At 44.3% G+C, this 23,824-nt stretch overlaps 1 protein-coding gene across 1 annotated transcript; it reads right to left on the bottom strand.

The window, feature by feature from the left end:
• Nucleotides 1-4,990: 4,990 nt before the first annotated feature.
• Nucleotides 4,991-23,158, bottom strand: TMPRSS3 (transmembrane serine protease 3). The gene is made up of 13 exons (XM_039729447.1): nucleotides 23,141-23,158; nucleotides 21,677-21,821; nucleotides 19,965-20,075; nucleotides 18,965-19,081; nucleotides 17,430-17,553; nucleotides 16,158-16,283; nucleotides 15,433-15,476; nucleotides 14,388-14,553; nucleotides 11,986-12,155; nucleotides 10,466-10,561; nucleotides 9,199-9,341; nucleotides 7,921-8,073; nucleotides 4,991-5,171 (listed from the first exon to the last, which is right to left on the bottom strand). Exons 1-13 carry the CDS (start codon nucleotides 23,156-23,158, stop codon nucleotides 5,151-5,153), a joined length of 1,434 nt encoding a protein of 477 aa, XP_039585381.1. The 3' UTR covers nucleotides 4,991-5,150.
• Nucleotides 23,159-23,824: the final 666 nt, after the last annotated feature.

Genomic DNA, 23,824 nt, shown 5'->3' with positions numbered 1-23,824 from the left:
TCCTTCTGCAGGGAGAAACAGGAGGAGGAGGTGAAGGAAATCTTGAACAGGTGAAGGAAATCTTGAATAGGTGAAGGAAATCTTGAATCTTGAAGGAAATCTTCAATAGGTGTCACCTTTCTCTTCCCTCTTCATTGCAGCCATGGTGCAATGAATTATTTTGCTTCTAAAGTTTAACTTCCACTTCCCTACCAGGGAATTTTTAAAATTCAGTTGTCTGTACATGGCTGTGTCTAGCACCAGGTACCTGTGCTGAAACATTTTTATGTGATGGTCTTATTTTTGACCTGAGGACTGCAAGTTGTGATCCCATCCCAGTCCTAGTAAAAGTGCTAATAAAAAGAAAGGTTGCTAAACCTCTAAATAAACTTTTTTCTTTCTGTCATCGGTGAGTAACAAAGTAATTTCTAAGGAGAAGGTTCTTTTTCACTGCTAATATCCAATTATAAATTCAGCCTCCAGTGGGAATAGGTATTTGGAGATGTGGATAATAAACTGCTCAAGAGATCTCTCTGGATCTGCAGTGACATCTTACTGCTATTCCACTGTAATATTTTTATTTTAATATTTTGAAAATAACAATATATTAAAGTATGAGGAATCCTGAGGCTGTGATTTCCAGGGCATCCCACAGCGTGAGAAGCCAGCAGCACCAGCACACAGCAGTCACACAATTTGGGAGCTGGGGCCAGCACCCCCAGAGGAGACCTGGGGAGGTCTGAGGATGCTCTGACCCCACTCCCAGGTGCCTGAGAGTCCTCTCCTCTGCTGGGGGATCTGAATCTCCTCAGTGACCCCTCCTGAAACAGCCAAAAATGTGACAAGTGCTGTGACTGCATTTGCATTACCCACTGCTGGTGGCTGAGGCATGAACTGCTCAGCTTTTATTCATTTATTTATTTATTTTTAACGGAGGGTGGAGGCAAAGTTTTGCTGTATGCTGCCATCTGCTGTGAGCTTCATACGATTATGAGCATTTCAAATTCGTTTCTGACAGAAATAATGTAAAGGTGATCAAATAAATGACACATGGAGTTGTATGACAAGGATCTAAAACTCCCTTCCACTTGACCCCCTATGCAAAATGTCCTTCAAACAGCGGGAAACCTGTAGGAAGGAATGATGATTTACTGGTGATTTTAAGGGCAAATTATTTCCTCCAAGTGCTTCATGCTGTGGTGCTTTAAGTCATTCTTGTTCTTTTCTCTTTCCTTCTCATTTTCCCCCCTCCCTGCCTTCCCTTTCTCACCTGAAAGCTCCAGGGGGGTGAATTTAAGGCTGGCAGCCTCCGAGCAGAGCTCTGACCTGGGTGCCTGAGGCAAGGCCGGGCTCCTGTCTCAGCTGCCAGCCCTGTGCCTGCATCTACCTTGAGTAAATACACTCCAGCATTAGGAGGTGGGGAAATCAATAATATTTTTTCCTCTGGCTCATTGCATTTTACAATTGCATTGCTCAGACTATCAAAGCTCTCTTCAGGGAAATGAATTGGTGATGGAGTCAGTTTTCTTTTGATCAGGAAATATGGTCTGGTTGTATTTTGACAGACCATAAGATTGGTGCATTTTTTTACCTCTCCCTTGCCAAAAATGATGCAAACTATACAAAAACTTACTCATATACCTGATGTCCTCTACTGGGGCTGGAGCTCCACCAGCAAGAAAACGTGTGACAAAAGCAACAAAACAAACTTGGAAGCCTCTGCTGGTGTTAAACACATCAAAAGAGAGATTAGAGGCAATGATCAAGTGTGCTCTTTCAGTCCAGATAAGAAACATTTCCTTGCACCTTCCCTAAAGTCAAACACACCAGGTAAGCTCCTTTCTTACTGTGCTTTATGTAATCTGGGGCTCTTGGTGCCCACAACTCTGATACTGCTTCTCACAGGGCTTTTTGTTGGAGGAAATAAATTTGGCCTGCAGGTCTTGAACCAGTGCTGCACTCCCAGAGATGCTGGGGTGTGTGCACCTTTCAGGGATGCAACCAGGGTGGAAGCAGCAGGATGCACAGTGCAGCACTCAGAGTGAAAGCTTTCAACCTGCTTTGTTTGGGTATTGGAGGCACTCTAAGAAGTGAAGAGCCAGATCTGTTTTTTTTTTTAAGCTTAATGTGCAGTTCTTAAATTTGCATTTACAGACTTACTTGGATCTTGTCCTAAGAGCAGAGCTGGGCAGATCCCCACCTCTGTGCTGGGGTGTACCCAGTGCAGGATGTGTTAAAAGCATGTCAAAGCCAAGTTAAATGCATGTCACCTCTTAGAAGGCACTTTGCCTTTCTCAGACACCAATCTTAGGCTCTCATTTTTATGCTTATCTCTGAAATTTCTTTACAGAAATTTCCTGCTTTGTACATCACAAGTGGAAAAAAAAAAATTGGATTGGCCAAAGGAGAGTTCATCCGTGTGATATTTCTCAGAATGTCTGGGAAAAATGCATATTGAATAAAAGTCACATGTGGTTCATCCAAACTTACCAGCTCTGTCTCAGTTTCCTGGCTAAACTGTCACAGTGACAGGAACAGATGATGAATGGCAAAGGAATTTTTCTTCACGTGCTGGACATGTCTCACAAAGTCCAGCATGTGGAGAACATTGGATTCATTTCCTGACAGTCTGTGACATGTTGCTGCAAGGCTGTGCTTCTAAGGGATACTGTGGTTGTAATTTAACCCCGTATCACAGCAGTGATCTGAGTTCCCAAACCAGAAGCTGTTTCATCAGCCTCTTTAATAACGTGGCAAATAGACACTCCCCTAATAGAAAGGTGTTAAACACTCCCAAGGTGTTTACCATTAAACCCCTAATCAGGATTGCTTAAACCAGAGCTGCCGTCAGCCCCGCCTGCTTTGGCAGCCCTCTGTACTGCACGTGTGGTGTTGAAAATGATTTTTGTTGGATGAAGAGAAGAAATCTCAAGGAAAAGGAAAAGTTTGGTAACCTGCCTTAAAAGCTCTCTGAAAGGTTGCTCTTCTGTGCACCAGTTCATTCCAGCTGTAATACTGGTACCAGTTCATCAGCCCTGAATAAAACACAATGCCCATGTCCATCCAAAACACCTCCCACAGCAAATGTCCTAAACCCCCAGTTATAGTCACTTGGCTTAATATAAATACATACGTTAATATTGGGATTATATTTATTTTAAAGCCTCTGGTGTGAACGTGAATGGCATATGGATGGAGAGGAAAATCCAGCTGTAGGGAGAGACTCTTTTATGTGGCAAGGGGGTTGGAGCTGGATGATGTGAGGTCCCTTAGAAACCAAACCATTCCATAGTTCTGTGATTCTGCATCCTGCCTGTGCATTATTAAGACAGCACAGCAAGGAGTCTAACAGAAATCAGAGGGAAGAATGAAGGAAGATTTGCAGGCTCACTGGGCTGGGAACACCCATAAGTGATTGTCATTGATCTGGGGGTCAGTGTGGCTTTTGGTTGGGAAGATTTCAGTAGCTTTCCACATTTTACACTGGATTTCTCTTTAATACAAAAGCCGACTACAATGGATACTTATCATACAGTCTCTTTATAGAAACAGAAGAGTTCAAAAGGAATTTTCAGGGGTCCTTTCAGAAATATGAAATAACAACACTGTCAGTTCCAAAAGCAGCACTCTCGTCTCCAGACTGCTGACACTACTAAAATATCAGCCATGCTGGGCTGTGAAAATGTCATGATAACAAGCAATGAACATTAAAACTCTTCTGAAAATGTCTCAACTACACAAGGGTTCAACATACTTTGTTGTAGTTCTGTCATGCTTCTGTCAGTTGAAATTAATTCCAGTTTTGGTGTCAGCTTTGCAATAACAATTCCCTCTTCTTTTTAACAACATCCAGGCTTGGGAAGTGCTGTTTCCATTGCACTGCAGTTTCTTCAGTCAGGGGGAAAGGTTTTGGAGCAGTGTCCTGTGATATCAAGGTTTGTATCCACGGAACAAAGTGGAGCCTGACAGTCCATGTGGGTTTGCTGTTTTCTCTCAGATTTGACGCGATGCATTGCAGCAAAAATTAAATTCTGATTCTGCTGGCGCTTTCATGCAGCAGTGGTGATGAAAATACTGATTGAGAAGCACAGAGACTGCATCCAAAACCACATCTCAAGCAGATCACCACACCTGATCAGCTGATAAGATCAATTTTGGCTGATATTGGAATGCTCTGACAATATTATCCATTATTCAGCCCACACCATCCTTGGTGATCAATTCTGAAATTCACAACTTTCACCCTGGGATTTTTACAAAGGTCAAGTTCAAACAATCAGGCATTTTCCAGCCTAAAAAAAATAGCTGAGACTGTTGTATTAAAATGGAAATCAGGAAACCACAGCAGCATTTCAGATATTTTGTCCTTTGTCTGTCTGGCATCATTCCATTCCCACACTGATGTCACTAAGGGGCACAAAGGGTGGGGGATCTGTATTGTCCCATTAGCAGAGAAAAGGAGGGAAAGCAGGGCACAAAGAAGCTCCTCTTCCATTTAAGTTCAGTAATCTCAGAACTTTCCAGTCAAGTTACAACCTGTTGCTCATTTCAGAGCTATTTACTGCAGGAAAACACAGAATAATTTGATTTTTATGAAGTTTGTTCACAGCAAGATGATATTACATTTTAATTCAGAGATTATTTTTAGTAAGAGTTGAACATACTTGTCAAAAGTGCCAACCTTCTGCTTCCTGCCTGCTTTTGGATTCAAAGGAAGCTGCTGCTGCCTGTACAACAGAGCACAGAACTCTTGTGGACCTATACCAATACTTTCAGGAAAAAAGGTATTTTTGTAGTCTGGTTCTTGGAAGGTAAGGACTAAAATAACAGTGAGCCACCTGATCTATAGATATTCTAGTCTTTTTCTGCAAAACTTAATTGTGACAGCATCCAGGGTTATCAGTCTTAGCTTTTTTCCTCCATGTAAAATCTGTAGCTGCCAGTAAACAGACATGCTGATCATCCATCATCCATCTGCTTCTTGGACCCAAAACAGGCTGAATGTGCAGCAGTTTGCATCAAGTGCAGCTGCCAGCAACAAAAAGAAATGGTGAAAGGTGCTCTGTGAAGGCCCAGAGCTCAGAGCAGGTGACCAGAAGAGTGGGCTGGGTCCTTCTGCAGGGCTGGAGTGTGATGTGGGTTTTCAGGAGCCCAGAGCAGGGCCACTCCCCTCAGGTCTGCAGTTCTTCTCTCTGGGGGAAAGAAAAACATTTGTGCATCTGTTGCAAGTGCTGGTGTTGCCACACGTTAAACTCTGAAAGGGTTTTCCCACTGCACTCAGGTTCCCAAGGGGACTGAGGGGCTGCTGGAGCTGGTCCTGCCAGCAGGATCATAAAAACATGGAATGGCCTGGGTGGGAAGAGACCTTAAAGCTCATCTCCTTCCAACCCCCCTGCACTGGGCAGGGACACCTTCCACCCTCCCAGGTTGCCCCAAGCCCCATCCAGCCTGGCCTTGAGCACTGCCAGGGATCCAGGGGGAACCACAGCTGCTCCGGGCACCCTGTGCCAGCCCTGCCCACCCTCACAGGGAAGAATTTATTCCTAACATCTAATTTAAATCTACTCTCTGTCACTTTGAAGCCATTGCCCCTTGTCCTGTCACTCCAGGCCCTTGTCAATAGTCTCTCTCCACATTTCAGGCTCCCTCAGGCACTGGAAAGCTGCAATTAGGTCACCCCAAAGGCTCCCTCAGGCACTGGAAGGCTGCAATTAGGTCACCCCAAAGCTTCTCTGCTCCAGTTTGATCTGGGCTGTGCCCCAGTACATCTCTGCCAGGTACAAACCATTCCCTTGGGTTCTCTGCTCCAGTTTGATCTGGACTGTGCCCCAGTACATCTCTGCCAGGTACAAACCATTCCCTTGGCCACACTTCCAAAGGCACACTAATTCTGCTTTCTTTAGGTTTGCTTCAGAGTCCATTAAAAAGTGTTCAAGTCTCCATGCTGCACCTGAAAATCCTTTCTAAGGGGATAAACTTACATCTGAAGGATGTCCTTCTGAAAAATTCCAGTATTTTAGCACTTGGTTCAACAAAGATTTTGCTGTACTTTTTTTCTCCTTTGATTGCTTTATAATGGAGGTCTTTGATTTCATGTGATATGAGCTCTTAATCTGAAATGTTTGTATATGCAAATAAATCACAATGACATATCCAGGGGGAAGAAAATCAAGTAATACTACAGGTGTTGAAGACTCAGAAATATTCTCTTTTCCTGTTTTCTTTGAGATAGGCTTGTGATAGCACAAATCATCATGTGCAACACAAGTTGTGAAAGCAGTGTGTGTCATCCAGCATTCAGATGTGGGCCGAGTTGAAATTGCACACACCACCTCATTTTGGGCATTTTCCCGTCTGTGAAGGTTTGATATTGGCAGTTTGCTTTGAGGAGGAAGTCTCACATATTTCAGGAGTGAGATGGCCACAGGGCTGCTTTCAGCACGTGCCTGCATTGCTGGGCTGCTGCTGCTGGAATGGCACCATTGCTACCCATGCATTTTGTCATCCCCCAGGCTGGCTGTGGGAGCAGCAGCTCTGTCTGCCAGGGCAGGGCTGCAGGACAGGATGCAGGCTCTGTGGCTTTGCCACATTGACGGGAAAATCACAACTAAAAGCCTGTGCACAGCTCTCTCCCTGTCCAGAATCCTCCCAGGGCACTGCAGGAGGGCTCTCCTTCCCCTGCCTAGTGCCACTTGAGTGCACTTGGCACCACCTGAGCCTTTGTAGGGTATCTGAGCCATGGGGATGGGTGGTGGATGCAACCCAGGGTGAGCTGAGGACCCTTGTCTTCTGCAGGGACACCTGTGAGCCTGGCAGGACAGCCTGAGATCTCTGCAGTGGCTCTGGATGACCCTGCCTAGGCAATGGAGCCCTGCCTGGAGTCCCACCTGGAGCACAGTGCCTGTTTGTGCTCAGCTGCCTGAACCCAGCAGCTCTCAGGCAGCACTGGAGAGGTGCTGACAGCAGCAGAGCTGCTCTCCTCGCACTGGGCCACCTTTGGGTCATGTGAAGGTGGCTGCAGTGTCCCTCACTTCCCTGTCTCTGCTCTCCTTCAGCCAACACCGTATTCCCTCTGCAATTTCTTTGGCCAGGCTCCTCTGGAGCAGCCCCATGGCTTCAAACCAAGTCACAGAATCACAGAATGGTGAGGGTTGGAAGGCACCTCCAAGATCAGCTCATCCCAACCTCTCCTGCCACGGGCAGGGACATCTCCCTCTATCCCAGGCTGCTCCAGGCCTTATCCAGCCTGGCCTTGGACACTGCCAGGGATGGGGCATCCATCACCTCCCTGGGCAACCTGTGCCAGGGCCTCCCCACCTTCACAGTAAAGGATTTCTTCCTGCCTAACCTAAATTTTCCCCCTTTCAGTTTGTACCCATCACTCCTTGTCCTGTCACTGCAGTTCCTGACAAAGAGTCCTCCCCCAGCTTCCCTGCAGCCCCTTCAGGCTCTGGAAAGTCTCTGAGCTCTCCACACAACCTTCTCTCCTCCAGGCGGAACAGCCACAGCTTTCCCAGCCTGTCTTCTTTGTGGAGGTGCTCCAGTCCTCTCAGCAATGTTGTGTCCCTTGCTCCAACCTTCCCACGCCCTTCCTGTATTGGGGGCACCACAAGTGTACATGATATATTCCTCAAGGATCTCTTTCCTTGCCCCCATCTCGTGGCTCAGCCCTTCCACACCTCCCTGCTCCCTGTTCTGCTCCAGCCCCCCTCCCCTGTGATTCCCACCCCTATGGATGTGCTGTCCTCTCCTCTCTACCCCTGTGGGGTGCCCCCAGCCCCTCCCCAAACCCCTGCACCCTGCTCAGGGCCAGTCCCAATCCCCAAACACCCCCTCCAATCTCACATGTCCATACAACACAGCTCAGCTCTGACAAATATGGGCCAAACCCTGTGTGGCACAAAGTGACAGCCAGAGGTGACAGCCAGGGCAAGCCCAGACCTCCATCTGCTCGTGGATCCAGTCCAGGAAGGAGGTGGTTCTGCTGTAGACGCCTGGCTTGTTCTTCTCTGCACAGCCCACTCCAAAGCTGGTGGTCCCCACCAGCTTCCAGACACTCATATCTTCACAGGCTAAAGGGCCCCCACTGTCCCCCTGAGGGAAAAAGAATTAAAATGTCAGTGTCCCAGAAAAGGAGGGAATTGTCTGTTGGGAAGGTAGGGGGAGAGACCTAGTCCAGTAATTCAAAATCTCTTGTTTCTGCTCTGTTCTGGGTCCTGGGAAAAGCACCTTACAGCAAGGCTTGGAGACTCTGAGACATGGAGGGGACCATATTTTTCTTTCCCTGGCTCCTGGCTATTGAGCTGAGTCCAAGGTTGCAGCACCAAGCTCACATCTGGCCTCCTCCCTGCCTGCTCCTGCCTGCTTTTCCAGCCCTTCCCAGACACTTTGCTATGCAGATTCAGCTCAATGGACTAACATTCAAGCACTGAAAACTTCCCATTTCTTTTTTGCCGGGGCAGTTTCCTGCCCTACGAGAATCAGAGCCAGCACAACAACTGGAAAAAAGGGAATTTGGAACAAGCCTGTCCCACTGGGGAGCAGGGCTCCTCCTGTCACATGGAGCTGTGTGCTGAGCACGCAGCTCTCCTGGGCACAGCTGGTTCCAAGTGTCTTTTTAGGGGGGTTATGTGTAAAAAGGGGATGAAATTCAGATCTAGGCACCCACTGCCTTTGCTTTTCTTTTTGTTCCAAGTGTGATTGGGATGGAGCAAATCTGGAAACATGAAGTTTGCAGAATCATAGAGAGGTTTGGGTTGGAAGGGACATTGAAATACGTGTAGATCCAAGCCTCCTGCTTGGAACAGGGACATCCACTAGGAATTCCTCCCAGCCCTATCTGGCTCCTTTTCACCGTGGTCTTTCTGCACCTTGCAGGTCCCTGGAGCTGCCCACAGTGCAGGGAAGTGCAATTCAGTGCAGTGCAGAGGTCACAGCCAAGGCAGAGAAAGGATGGCACCGTGCTGCAGCACGTGCAGAAAAATATGTCTCAAGCAAATCTGGCTTCAGAAGTATCAGATAAGGCCCAGAGAAGAAGTATAAAAAGGAAATTGTAGCGTGTGAGTGCACACGGTCAGTGATTGATAATTGTGGTAAGCAGAATAAATGGCACAAACCCAAATGTTTGCCCAAGAACAGCCTGGGAGTGCCTTCTGATAACTTATCACTCATGTTTTTCCATTTCCAATGAGCACAGTTGCAGTTTGGAAACTTCCATACCTGGCAGGTGTCCACCCCTCCCTTTAGGAAACCAGCACAAAGCATTGAAGAAGTTATGATCCCACCGTAGACATCCCTGTGATTGCAAATTGCATTGGAAATCAGAGGAACGCCTGCATAATTCATGGTGTCAGATGTGTCACCTGTTAAAAAAACAGAAAAAAACCCAGGGAAAACCTTCCTGTCCTTGAAATTAATCTCCATTTATAAACAGAGAAATGTTTTATATACAAAGAATTGGCAAGGAAGGATGAAAGAAACATGGTTAAATGGCAAGACAAAAGTAAGGTAACTTGGTGTCTCCTCACTTACAGAACACAGCAATTATCCATTCTGCAGAGGTGTGGATTATCACAGTGTATAAAATAACAATAAAATCTGCACATTGTGTGTTTCCACTTCAAACTAGACCATTAATGACATTAATAAACTAAAAAGCTTGTTGAACATTGTGTTCAATACTAGTGCCAAAACCTGTTCTGAATTTATCGCTTGTTCTGTTAGTCAACAAATCATCTGCAAACATCTGATTTACTTTATAAATATTTATTTTATTTCATTCAGAGCCTGAACAGATCCTTTCTACAAATGAGAGTATTTGCACACTGCCTATTGTCAATTTAGGGCTGGTTTTTTTTATGTGGCAAACCTTGCTTTCATTTTCTCCCCACCTTTGGCTGTTATCTGTGGGTCAGGTAATGTTCTGTTCTTGTTCTCTGAACAACAGGAACACGTTCAGTGACATGAATGAAGAGTGATAAAAAACAATTAATGGGTGACAATTCACCCATTTTCGGGTGAAGGTAGTTCAGTTTATGTTATTGATTAACATGACCCATGAGTCATGGGAAAAAAAAATCCCTTTGCTTTTTGATTTTGTTTTATCCAATTTTACATCACCCAACCTTGCTGAAAATAACAGACATGCTTTTTCTAAAACAAGGGGATGGTTAATTCTTGAATTCATGCTGTGCTTCCTATGCTTGGAGTTTTAAAGCCTGTTTGACTGAGGCTGGGTACAACACTGGGGACATTTTATATGTGTCATTTTCAACTGTTTCAGAGGATACCCATCCATTCCTTGTGATAAGAGTTTGCACAGTGCTTTTGCAGTACAGTTTGTGCATAAATTTTAGTATTATGTCTTCCTTCCCCCTCCAGATATTCCAGAAAATTTAGTGTTAAACAGTGCCCCAACCAAATCCTGTATTTACTGTATGTAAGATGTGTGCATGTAGTGAAATCATCAGCAGGCAATTTAAAATACCTCCTTCCACAGTTGCTCCCCATCCTGATACCCAACACATTTTCCCTGCTGGGAAATGTTCACCAAAATTGGGCAGACAGATCGGTTCAATGTGACCTATTTATGGAAAAAAAAAATAAAAAGGAGAGAGAAGAGAATCAAAATTTAGCAAAAAAAGTTTATATTTCTCAGAGAAACTTGAGGATTTGGCTTGCAATGAACTTGTGATGAACACCACCCACTCCCTACATAAATAGCCTGGCAGTTTTCTGCAGGATTTTTGTCTTGTGGGCAACACTGAGGGTTTGAGACATCACCCACGGTAGCCCCAGAGAGTTTTGGGTATGAAGCAACACAAGGAGGTATCAGCAGCTCAATAAATTGAAGAATAAGCAAACAAGAAATGAAGATGAAGGGCAGATCACAGGCCCTGGGTCTGCTGGGGTGAGACAAGGAGCACTTTTCAAGGGTGAGAAGGGTGTGCACATCCCTGAGAGGGCAAAAAAATTCTTGGATCCTTTGCTTCCCACCCATCAGCTCACAGAGTTTTGGTGCCTCTGCGCTCCAGGACATGGAATTTCATGGGATAAAATCAGAGCTTGATGGTTGCAGGGACAAATGGGTGCTGAGGAAAGGGAGGGAAAATACAAAATATAACTGGGCAGCTCCCAGGGGTTCTGTTCTGCACAGTGCAGTGATCCCAGCTCAAGGCATCAAGCCCCCAGTGTGAGACACAGTGGGATCAAGCTCAGGTGTACAGCCACTACTATTCTTACTATCCCTTCCTACTATTCCTTACTATTCCTTCCTACTATTCCTTATTTCTAAAATATCCCTTAATATTCCTCATTCCCAAAGCTGTTCATGAGCAGAAGAAATCAGCAGAAAACTGAGAGACGAAACAGAACAAAATCCAGCTTAATTTTCATTAAAAGTGAAATTTTAAACCATTACAAGAGAATTGATTTAGAAAACGACTGCCTAGATGTGTCAAAGAGGAACAGCTCCCCTTTGCAGCCAGCTCACAGTGATTAGGAGGCATTGGCAGGTATTTCAATTCATACAACATTATTACATATTATTTCAACTCACTGTATCAACTGCAGGTAGCATCCTGTCAAGAAAATAAAAGTAGTTTTCATTTAAATAATCATTATATTCAAATTGCCTTCTCTTCTCTTTGAAATTCAGGCTTGATTTTCAGCTTTGGACACTTGTGGATCCCCCAGTACTCATGGAAAGGACATGATAAAAATCTCTGTGACCTCCAAGCAGAATGAGGCAGGGTGTTTATTTTAGATAGGAAGAATATTTAGAAAGAATAAAGTTAATGTTTGCCTATTAATAAATGCCTGCAGTAAATCAATACCAGAGTGGAGTGGGAACATTTTGCAGCACGTTGTTGCTGTCCATGCCTGGATATGGAGTACAGAGGAGGAGCTCACACTGAGGCTGGGGGGTTTCTGCTGGTGTTGTGTGGACAGGGGTGTTTTAGCTGGGGAGGTGAGAATGTCAAATGCAAGCTCACAGAGACAAATTACCATTGAGAGCGAGAGGTGCTGCCAGTTTCATCAGTGCTATGTCATTCCCCATCGTCTTGGGTTTATAATTCCGATGGTAAATGATTTTTTCCACTGAATGGGGGTGAACCTGGGTGTCCTGCTGAGTCACAAAACCAACCTGAACACTCCATGAGCTCGGCAAGTACAGACTGGAACAAAGAGGTAGAAGAGAGGGTCAGACCTCCAGGAAAACCCTCAAGTTTTTCTAATTGTCCCGTGAGCTTATACATACAACAGGCAAATAACTCCAGTCTGCTGTGCTGGCTTATCTCTTTATTAATAATGGCCATGTTTTGCATCTAATTTTTAAAAATGTAAAACTATTTTTAGTAAGACACTGGGTGACAGATCTGAGTAAGACACTGGGTCACTGGTACATTATCAGGGCAATTATATGTATCTTACAACAAATATCTGAGAGTTTTTCACCAGCCCAGCTCTCTGTGCTCCTGTGAGACCCCACAGCTGCTGCCTGGCAAGCCTGCACTCAGCCAGACCTCAGCAGCACTTGTGGCAAGGCATTTTCAAGGAGAAACTTCTCTTCTGGAAGGTGTTTCTGCCCCAGTTCATGAGCTGGCACATCCTTCAGCCTCCAGCACATGAGCAGCTCCTCTGCTTTTGGCCTCACTTCCCTGGGAAAAGGCTCCAGGGATGGGGGGTTGTGTTGCCAGCTCCCATCCCCATCACCCTTCAAACACACCACAACCACCTGGGTTGGGGTGAAAAAGTCAAAGATTCTAAAATGCTGAATTCATAAGTAATTATTCTTATGGCATCACAGGGCTCTAAATAGGAATTTGGAGTGGGGTTTGTCAACCCCAACTCTTCTCTCTATTGGGCATGAAAGCATCCCACAAGAACTTACTCAGAAGAAGGCACCCATGCTGCAGGTACTTAAAAGTGGGCAGACAAATCCCATTTTAGCTGTCTAAATGTCTTTGATGAAAGTGGCCAGGAGTTTGTAAAAGTAAGAGGTGCTCCTGCACTGTTAGCATCAAACAAGACTGCAAAACCAGACAACTCATTATAAACATGTTTGTAATGACACAGAGTTTAAATAACTATTTAGCATCTATTGACCACCTGAAGACCTCTTCAACTGCATAGAAAGGAGCAGTGAGTAAGTGGCAAAGGGCACAAAGCACAGTACAAGTGACTAATAATCACTGATTGGTCCTGTCAACTTGAAAAGAATCCTGTAATTTATTTTGGAGCTCCAGTGGATCAGAGAAGCCAAGTTAAAATTCTGTACATGCAATTTACAGAAACTGTAGGTTGGGATACCTAAAATCTAGCACTTAAATCTTCTTTTAAGATGTTTTCCCAGGATGCTGGGAGTGGCTAGATCATGTGGAAACTGGGATTCTGGATTTAGATCACTTCTTGGGGAAGCTTTTTTTCAATAAAGACTCATGCAAAAAGAGAAGAACACCTTAAATGTTATGATGCCTTTTGGGACTACCTTAAAACAAATGTCAGTCAAAATTAGGGAATAAAAAGTAGTTCTATTTATTGAAGGGCCTTCAGGTACATTTAGGAGAGACAAAGCCCCCTCCCAGGGCTACACCCAAAATGGACAATGGGTCACGGGTTTTCACATTTTTGTAAATTTGGTCCATTTGCATATTGGGGGTGTGATAGATGAGTAATGCAATGATTGACTCTCACAATTAAAAGGCAAATATCATGTATATATGTTCAGAGAAGTTTTACAGATTTATAGTTATGTTTTACCCCCCTTGTGTTGTTATTATGGAATGGCCTGGGTTTGGGACATTTGGGAGGGTCAGCTTGTTACTATGGCAGCATCTGATCCAATCAAGATTTAAGGAAGCAAACTCTACCACTGGATAGTGAAGGAGTCAATGGACAGAATTTTGGGAGGGGCTAAAGGGTTAAAAGGTGAAACCTCCATTGTGTGGCTGAGCACATGGTGGGAAAGATCCTCTGCTCCCTGCCCCATAATATTTTCTCTATTCAGTCTTCTGTTTTATTTTTGATAAGGTTTTAATAAACATTTAAAAATTTTGGAAGTGAGTATCATTTCTCACAGGGGTTAATATTCCAATTACAGCTTCAGTTAATAAAGTCATTGATCCCAAGTTTGCTCCCCCCAACTCACTACTGTCTATATTTCTTGGAGTTCAAGACAGTGAGGTATCCTTGATTCCCAGGCCTGGAGAAGAATTGTGTCATCTGACCAAAATGGGAAAGCAGCTAACACTCTGTATGGAGCTTAGAGCTATACACTGAAGAATCACAGCGTTACAAATACATGAAAAACATCAAACCCAAAACCCTGAGGATGAGGCAGCGCATCCTGCAGGTTATTTTTCAGAGCAAGCAGAGTGTCCCCGGAGCAGGGGGGTTTGGGCACTCACTCGTAGACGCAGTGGGCAGCTGTGAGGATCCAGAGCGGGGTGATGACCGAGCCCCCGCACAGGTGGTGGCCCTGGAACTGCAGGCTGACCTGCCACGGCCACTGCTGGGGTGACGACGCGTTGCCCCCCACGATCCGCGGCCCGTAGCTGGCCCGAGTCCCACACGCTGCCAGGAAGCAAAGGTTACAGTCCAGAGAGGAAACACAGCCCTGGTTTGGGTCACATTCAGCCCCTCTCCTCCCAGCCTTGCTGAGGGTGGGAGGTCCCTGCAGCTGGAGCAGCCTCACCCCATCCCCACGGCCACATCCCAGAGGTTTCTCCTCCTCCCTCCCATCCCTGCAGGTCACTCGTGGCCTGGGGTTTGTGGGGTATTTGTCTCTCCCTTCCCTGCAGGTGCAGTGCTCAGCTGAGCTGTAAAACTCCCTGCTCTGCTCTCCTTCATCCTCAGGGTTCCACACAGGCTCAAGCACCTCCTCTTCCCTCATGGTGATTTTGCTGTCGTATTTTGAATTTTTGTATCCCAGTCTGAAAATTAGGTAGCATGGACCCCTGCTCTGCTCTCCTTCAGCCTCAGGGTCCCACACCTTAAAACAGATGTCAGACAAAATTAGGGAATAAAAAATCCCCTCATGGTGATTTTGCTGTCGTATTTTGAATTTTTGTATCCCAGTCTGAAAATTAGGTAGCATGGAGAGGTGCAGGATGAGAATTCAATTAAGACAGAATTTCTCTTTTCCTGCCAAGATGCCAAAGACTTGGAATTACAGTCTGAGTCCCTGGACTCAACACACAGTCCTTAAATACACACTTCCTACTGGGATTCTCACTGAAATGATCCTGCTATCTGTTGCTCCCAGTCTGCCCTCCCAGCCTATTTTCACTTTCTGAAATTCTTTCAGATTTTACATAAAAAATACAATTTTTCTTTGGTGTGATAAACTGATAGTATACTATGCCCTGAGTACACAGCTGCTCCCAACTCTTGCCATGCAGTGGATAAAGAAGGAGAGTCTCTGCTTTTATTTTCACTTTTTCTGATTCTTACCCAAACACTTTAAGATGATCACATTGCCAGAAGTGCATTCCTCCCTGAGATGAGAAGACAATGCAGCATTAGTCCTAATTCATAAATACCTTGTGTTTTTTCAATATTATATCCTTTTCCTGTGCACATAAAAATAAGTATCTCATCTATTGAAAGAGGTGCAAAGGCATGAACTCATCCAGTCTAATCAGGGCCTTTAACTGGAATACTGAAGTCAGGAGCTTGGCCACCATCAGGAGGCTGCAGACCACATGCTGCCCTGCTGAAGAGGGCTTCACTCTTCCACCAGGGAAGATCTGAATTCTCCTTGGATCCATTGTTCCCTTCTCACTGGAATGTAACTAAAAAACCCCAGCATTTGTCAGGAGGAGTAAATGGACCATAAAGGGTTCATAAACCCACTGGGAAACGTGTGAGGATCTGCAAACTGAAACAAACTGCTTCATAATGGAAAAAGAGAAGTGCCTGGTGCCTATCCATTTGCAAAAAAGGCATCATGGGACAAACAGTTGTTTCAAACAGCTCATTTGAAAGCCTTTGTTGATTTCAGTGGGTCCTGGATCAGACTCTTAATTTATATTCCAGCAAGATTGCTGCTGAACCTCAGTCTAGCACGTGTACCACCACCAAACACTTACAATGTGCCTGAAAAACAGCAACAACCCCAAACTGTCAATAATTCCCCTTCTATTGATTGCTCTCTTCCTGAAGCAGCTGAGGCATACCTGAGGTTGGTGGCATTGTGCAGGGATGTCACTTGATCAGCTGAGAACCAGTGGCTGAGGGATACGAAATGTCTTTGGAACTGTTTTTCAACTGCAGCCACGGGCAGGTAACCTGAACTCACATAACTGCAAATAAACCATAAACACAGCTTCTTCCCCAGACAGCATTGCAGCAATCTGCTTAAATAATTCACCAGTTCTGCTAATGAAAACCACAATAATCAGATTCTGGCATTCGATAAAAGTAATTATTTCCTCCCCCTATGCTCCTTCCACGTGCATGTATTTTTGACATAATCATCGTGCTGAGATGTATTTAACTGGCAGAGAAAGTAAATTTTAATTATAATACTCCAATGAACTTTTCATTGTAAGTGGTTGGCACACTACCTGAGCCACCTGCAAGCTCATTGTCTCATTTTTCTAAAGTTATGTTTTGCAGCAGGGAGGATGAATAATTTTGAATTTTTTCTTCTCTTCTTTGTTGAAAAATTGAGATGTATTTTATCCTAAAGGCAACAATAATTTATTCAAAGAAGGTTTATACTTCTAACTATAACAGATATCAGAATGATGCCATGGTAAGAAATAACAGAGCATCATGCCAAATCACGACTTCAAATTTTTCTCAGTTTTATGAAAGTTTGTGAAAGAAATGGTGCTTTTTCAGGAATGGGATCAAGCCAGCAAGAACTGCCTTGCCATGCTCTTATCTAATTATGAGGTGGACCTTAAATCCTATCAGATGTCATGACATAAATTTTATATTTATTTATTATAGGTATACAATTGTATAAGTATACAATTTACCTATAGGGGAAGTAAAATAAGTGGAAAATGCTCATATGTTATATATTTATATACCTATATAATTATAAGGTATACCTATACTTATTATAAGTATACAATTACCTATATTTATTATAAGTATACAATTTACCTATAGGGGAAGTAAAATAAGTGGAAAATGCTCATATGTTTTTAGTGCTTCTCTGACAGGCTACTAGAGTGACAAATAAGATTTGGGCACCTGCATCACACAGGGAAGATTCAGCCAAGCCATTCTATTTAACCATCATGCAGGATTTATAGCAGTAATAAAAAGTATTTGCCCTGTACAAGTACATCACCTCAAATCCTCTCAATCATGTGACTCACAAAGGTGGATTGTTGAGTCATTTTTAAGGCACAAACTAACACAAGGTTTCATTAGAAAGACCCCAGAGCTTGTTCAAAATGCCCAGTGAAGCTGCTGGCACTTGGTGCCCATACCTGGAGAAGCCCAGGTGCCTGCAGGTGGTGTTGCCATACTCTGCCCTCCAGTCGTCGGAGCAGACCGTGCGCCAGGAGCCGAAGGTGAACACCTGCAGCACTGCCCTCTTCCCACTCAGCCTGACTTTGGGATGCAGGACAAGAAAAGCCTCAGTCAGCTGTGAAGATGGACATCAGGCACACAACAGGCACAGGACAGTGCCAAGTCACCACTGTGGTGTCTGTTTTCTGGCTCACTGAGCCTCTATTTATATTTTTCATCATTTGGATTCTTTGAAAGAATTTTTCTGTGTTTGTTTTTTTTTTTTTCCTTCCATTAAAGAAGGGAAATAAGGTACTCTGAGCAAGGACAGCTAGGAGAAAAAAAATCTTTGCTCGTGGGAATGCCAACTCTAATACAGGTGGTGGAGGCTGCCCAGCCCTCCAGTGAGTTTGAGCAAGTCTTGCTGATTGCAGTGAGCTGGAGGTGCAGATGCTTTGCCCTGAGGATACCTGTGGTCAGGGTAAGGGATGAAGGTGGGCACCTCCTGTATCAGAGAGGTGACACTCGTGCCCAGCTGTCCTGAGAAAGGGCACATCTGTGAGGGAGAAGGGAGACCATGCACTTGGTCACTGCTGAACAGGGCTCTCCCACACGTGCCTAGATTCCAGTGTTTTGGAATTGCAAAGGAAGACAGGAAAAGCAGAGGTGTTGCCACTGGCTTCACAGACACCCCGAGCCTCCCTGGGGAAAACTCTCCAAATGCTGAACACATTGTGTGGGGTTAGCTGGGGCCAAAAGCTCATGGTTCTTGTCATTCCTGCTACTGCACAGATGGAAAGCTGTGCTGCCTCCTTATCTGTAGGTACAGGAGCCAGGATTACAAGTGCACTGAGCTAAAACCCAGTAATTATGTTTATTAATACTAGAGTCTTTTTCCTCCAGGGGCTGTGAACACCACAGTCACCTTCCATAGAACAGGACAGGGAAGTACCATTCAAAACATCCCTGTGATTCCCAAAAATACCACAGAGCAAAACTCAGAAATAAGTTATACATCTCACACGTGAAGCAGCAAATTCTTCAGCACTGAATGCACCAAAGTCTGATTTCTCCCATTCCCACATCCTTTAAGATAATACCAGGATTTTGCAGTCTTCAAAACTGACACAGCACAACAGCACGCCAGTGAATTCAGAGTATTTTGTATTTACACACCATAAAGCAGTGGGGTTGCACCTTGCAGGCAGAGGAAGTGTGAGCAGTCAAAAAGCATCTGGGCTTCTAATGGAGATAATTATCAAAAATGGCAGTAACAATATTCAGCAATCATCACATTTATCCAAAAAGCAGCTTGATTTTTCATGAACTGTAAATCAGTACCTCAGAGAGACTGTTTCTCTGAAGTGGATTTAGTGTTCACAGTGATGATTTAGATATTCCATTGGTCTCTGTCTTTCTTGTCCCGCCCAAAATCTTTACAACAAGCATTCCTTGATAACTTGCTAGTTCTACAGGAGGAGGTAAGAGGCATTTATAATCAAAATTGAATTACCACATCTGTACTCATCCTCCCCTTCTTTGCAGTTGAAGACACCATTGCACCTGGCTGATTTCTGGATACACTTAAAGGATGATCGACAGCGAAACTTCCCAATGCAGTTGTACTGGACTAAAAGGAATGAAAGAACACAGGCCAATGAAAACACACTTGGATTTTAATTTAACACTTCTGCATTCCATTATCTGTCCAGATTTCAGTCTTGCTAAGGAAAAGCCAGCTCCTGTACTCCAGGAAGTTTTGAAATACAACCTGGAGGTTGCTACATGGTGCTGCTAAAACTCATTTATTAGTAATGATTGGTAGGAGGAGTCAGCCTTGCTGTGTGTGCTGACTCCTTCCCAGCTCCCTCTGCACAGTTTAAGTTTCACTCGAGGGTGAGTTCCTGCCTGGTGCCTCAGACCCTGAGCAGGAAATCAGGGAGACCCTTGGAAAACACATCCAGTGCTCGCTCTCCCCGGGGGGATGCCTCAACCTTTCACAAGCTGCTCCCTATTCCAGGTGTGGAGACACAACAACCCCTGGACCTGGGCAGGTCACACTTCCCAGCCACAACTAAACTCATTCTGCATTTTCTTTTCCTTTGTAGAAGTTGTTTTTGATAGGGGAAAGTTCTTTCATTCTTTGAAAGCAAACTTAGAGAAGTGAATTACAAGACAAAAATATGGTGTGGGCTACCTACAGGAGCCTTTTTACCCCCAGTTTCTAAACTCAGCTCATTGCCTGAGGGGAGCTGACAGAATTTTACTGGAGAAAGGTTTCCTGAAGCTGCAGGCTCCCCAGTGTTGTAAATATGACACCAATCTTCCCAGGAGTGTCAGACCTATTTTATGCCTACATGTAAATAAAATTTAAGCCATCACCTCAACAAGATTTTTTACTTCCATGAACAAGCCACAGTAGCAGTTTAATTCCATTCTCAGTAAAGGGCTCATGAAAAATTAAGCATTTGAATGGCTAAGTGAGAACTTAATAAATAACTAATGGTACTCACCACCCAGGCCAATGGCAACTGCTAGGATTACTGCAAGGAATAAACCACAGATATATGGGAAGTATTTTAGGGAGACAAGAGCATGGCACATTGAAGGTGGTTCAATATCTCCTGGAAAACAGACAGAGAGAAAGCTTCTGTGAGGTTAAACCAGCTGAGCTGGCAATCAAAAAGATTTATCTAACATTAAACGAGATGTCATCAATAACTCCTGGATATGCTTCCTGGGCTGATCTCACCTGAAGGGATTTAGATTTGCTCTTTCAGGGAATGAGAAGGTTCCAAGTGCTTTGGGGCTGCTGCTGCTCTCAGACATCCCTTGAGCATTTGCCTTGGGAGGGTCTGAGTTGTGTCCCTGCAGAGCACCTGGCCTGTCCTCAATGCAATCAGCCATGTGAGCTCCAAATTTTCATTTTCATGTGCAATATCACACTGGGAACTTTTCAAGCATATGAGCACCTCTGCTGAAAACTTGAGTTCTGGGATAAAAATGAAATTCAGACCTCTTCTGTTTGTGTAATCAAACCACTGTGCAGCTCATAAATAGAAGTTCAAGACAAGAAAGAGGAAATTCAGTAGTCCCTTTGGTCTTGGAAGCAAGGTTAAATGAAAATTATTGAAAGCTAAATATACCAAAAAAAAGGCAAAAAAAAAAAAAAAAAAAGGCAAAAAAAGTGCAGGATCCTCTACCTAGTCTCAAAAACTGTGAAAAAGTGATTTGTTCAGTTTTGCTATAAATGCAAGAAGATAACTGAGTGATGGCTTAAAGCTGAGTCTTGAGTTTTCAAGTACAAAAAGCTGCATCTAAAGTTAAAATACACATCAGTAGTTATTGCAGAATACATTTCATGAGCTGGATCTGTTTACCAACCGCTGACCTCCAGAGCTGACCTCTGCTTAGTGATATTGCCAGTCTGGAAGATAACAAGAGATTCTGCTGAAAATAATGAGTGATTCACTTGTCTCAAATGTATTCTGATATACAAGGGCAAACTGTGGGGAAATAGCAAACACAGCTGGGTCAAGAGTGCACACAGGCACTGACAGAACTTGTCTTTAATTTTAGTTCTTACAGCTCTTCACTTCCCCATTCCTCAGGCTTTATAATTGAGATTGGCAGATACAATCAGTCAAGGATAAGGAGTGTCTCCAAGGGTTTATAGACTCTCTAGGTAAATCCCAGCTTCCTCAGACTCTCAGGAGCAGCTGAGTTACTGGTTTTGGCAATGGAGTTGGTGTCTGCTATGCCAGAAATCTTAGCTGTAGCAGCTAATGGACTAGAAAATGAAATTGCTCTATTTTCATTCTGGAAGCTCAGCCTGTCTCTGTTGGAACCCATGGTTATTTTGAAACCAATGGGAAGCAGCAAACAGACATGCTAATCCTCCAAGGCTGCTGCATTGTATATTCAGGTTTTTTGGTGGACCAATTTCCAGGTTGGCAAAATTTCAAACAAACCATTCAAAAATGTGTCTGGAAAGCGTGGGGAAACGTTTGCTTCTGTGTGAATAATCTGGCTGTGAAAAATGCTTGTGTGTTCAAGTCGACACAAGATGTCATCACATCACTGAGCTGGCAAACCTCACACCTGGGGGAGGGAGGTCGTGTTTCCTCCTCCTCCGTGTGATTGCTTGCTCTGGGTGGGCAAGCACAGCTTGGCACACAGTGGCCACTGGTGTTGCAAAGGCCAGAGGGCTGTGGATTGTCCCTACCAGATCCATCTGCACTTGGGTCCACTCTTGCTTGTGGTATGAAGAAAAATCTTTTGAAGGTAAACTGAATTTGTGGTACTGGCGGTTCATCTTCTGTAACGGAGATGATTTCAAGACTTCCAGTAGTGGGATTTGTCTCTTGAACCTGGCTCAGCAGGAGAGGGGAAAAAAAAAAAGAAAAGGGAAAAAAAAAAGAAAAAGAAAAAAAGAAAGAAAATTATCATTATAATGTTGTTATAGAGGCACAGAATGGTTTGGCTTGGAAGGGACCTAAAAGATCTTCCTGTTCCATCCCCTGCCATGGGCAGGGACACCTTCCACTCTCCCAGGCTGCTCCATGCCCCATCCAGCCTGGCCTTGGATATTCCCAGGGATCCAGGGGCAGCCACAGCTTCTCTGGGCACCCTGTGCCAGGGCTTCACCATACTCACAGTGAAGAATTTCTTCCTAACATCTCATCTAAACCTTCTTGTAGCCCCCTTTGTGTACTGGAAGGCCTCAACAAGATCTGTCTGGAGCCTTCTCTTTTCCAGGATGAACAACACCAACTCTCTCAGCCTTTCCTGACAGCAGAGGTGCTCCAGACCTCTGAGCATCTTTCTGGCCTCCTCTGGCCTCACTCCAGCAAGGTCTGTGTCCTTCCTGTGCTGGGGACCTCAAAGCTGGACACAATACATCGTTATGTACTTAATTTTCATGAGAGAAGCACTTATAATTAATTTACCATATTTTTACCATAATTTATCATGTTTTTGTTCAGATTTGTCTAAGCACCGGAGCTACATTTAATAACTCACACTGGGGCTGTGAATCCATCTCCTGCTCTATAATTGCAATACAACACAAAAGAAAGACTAAAATGCATAGGACAGCAGCACAGAACCTGACAGGATCCTCATGCAAGGGAATTTTACTCCAGTAAACTTTTGATGACTTACTACATAGGGAAAAAATTAAAGTTAGCTACACTAGAATTTGGGGCAAATAGATTTGAAATGCTAATTTCTGACTGTGGTTCTGCACAATGGCAAAAATAATCAGATTTTTGATCTCAGAGTGATGTGAAATAGGTCCAGGTTTGTTAAAGACAGTGGACCTGGTTAGCTGTAAAAGGAGCATGTTTGCAGGGTCAGTCCCATAAAATGCTTACAATGATACATTTTAGGCAAAGAATACATGTTTTATCTATAATGGAAAATACCCTGGAGTATTTTTTCACCTTTCAGCAAGGTGAATGCTCTTTCATTTGGTAAAATTTCACCTACATTTCATTGAACATATATTAAACTTTGTAGAGAATCTGCCAGCATGATTGTTAAATATTAAAAGCAAAAAAGCCTTCTAGCTGGTGCATAGTTTTCCTATCAGGAAACAAAACAGCATTGTGAACTAAATTACATGCAAGCCAAACACTGACATTTCGCTTATTCAGAGGCTGTCACATACTCTCAAAGCTTCACTCACCTCTTCCTGAGAAGTCATAGTTAAAAGCAAAACTGTTTTCCCTCTTCATTATCAACAGCAGCCCAAAGGAAACTCAGAGTTTGCTGAGCCTCTCTGCTCGGGGAGGGTTTCCAGCCGGCCGCTGCGTGCGGCATCAAGGCCACAGCCCGTGTAACCCAACCTGGAGAGGGGTATCGGGTGGCCCTGGATGGCATGGCTACGGAAAGGGGCAGATAAAAATTCAGCACGCTGTCTAATTAGCTGAAAACCACCAGGCAACACTGTGGGATCTGCAAACCTCCCCGTAAGCTCTTAGCAAAGGAGCCCCACGAACACCACGTGAGCGCTCGCTCATCCTCTGCCAAAAGCCCTGAACACCAAGACCTGTGGGTGGCAGGGAGCAGCAGCCCCTGGGCTTCATCTCTTCATCTCTGATCTCACAGACTCATCTTTTGCTGGGTTTAGCCTTTGCCATGTGCCTGCACAGGGTTTGGGAAAAAGCAGCGTCTCATGTTACTGAAGGATCAGCTCAGCTGTACTCTGGGATTTAGCGAATGGAAATGTACGTGCAGCTGCAAGGAATGCTCGAGAGTAGTAATAGCTTGGCTGGGTTGTGTTCACTTAGAAGAGAGATTCCTGACAGAGGGAAGGATGGAGGGAAGAAGGAGAAGGAAGGATGATGCAAAAAGCCACAGGACTGTAAAT

Source organism: Passer montanus, unplaced genomic scaffold, assembly GCF_014805655.1.
Source record: "Passer montanus isolate IOZ18808 unplaced genomic scaffold, ASM1480565v1 scaffold69, whole genome shotgun sequence".
NCBI classification, from domain to species: Eukaryota; Metazoa; Chordata; class Aves; order Passeriformes; family Passeridae; genus Passer; species Passer montanus.
The sequence above is the reverse complement of the archived record's forward strand: the minus strand, read 5'-3'. Positions and strand labels throughout refer to the sequence as shown.

Excerpts from the sequence above, each read along its gene's own strand:
- TMPRSS3 (XM_039729447.1), bottom strand. Across the intron at positions 20,076-21,676 it reads CCCAAGTGCAGATGGATCTG|GAGATATTGAACCACCTTCA; the intron begins GTAGGGACAATC and ends TCTGTTTTCCAG. Across the intron at positions 12,156-14,387 it reads GCTGCCCACTGCGTCTACGA|TCTGTACTTGCCGAGCTCAT; the intron begins GTGAGTGCCCAA and ends TCTTTGTTCCAG.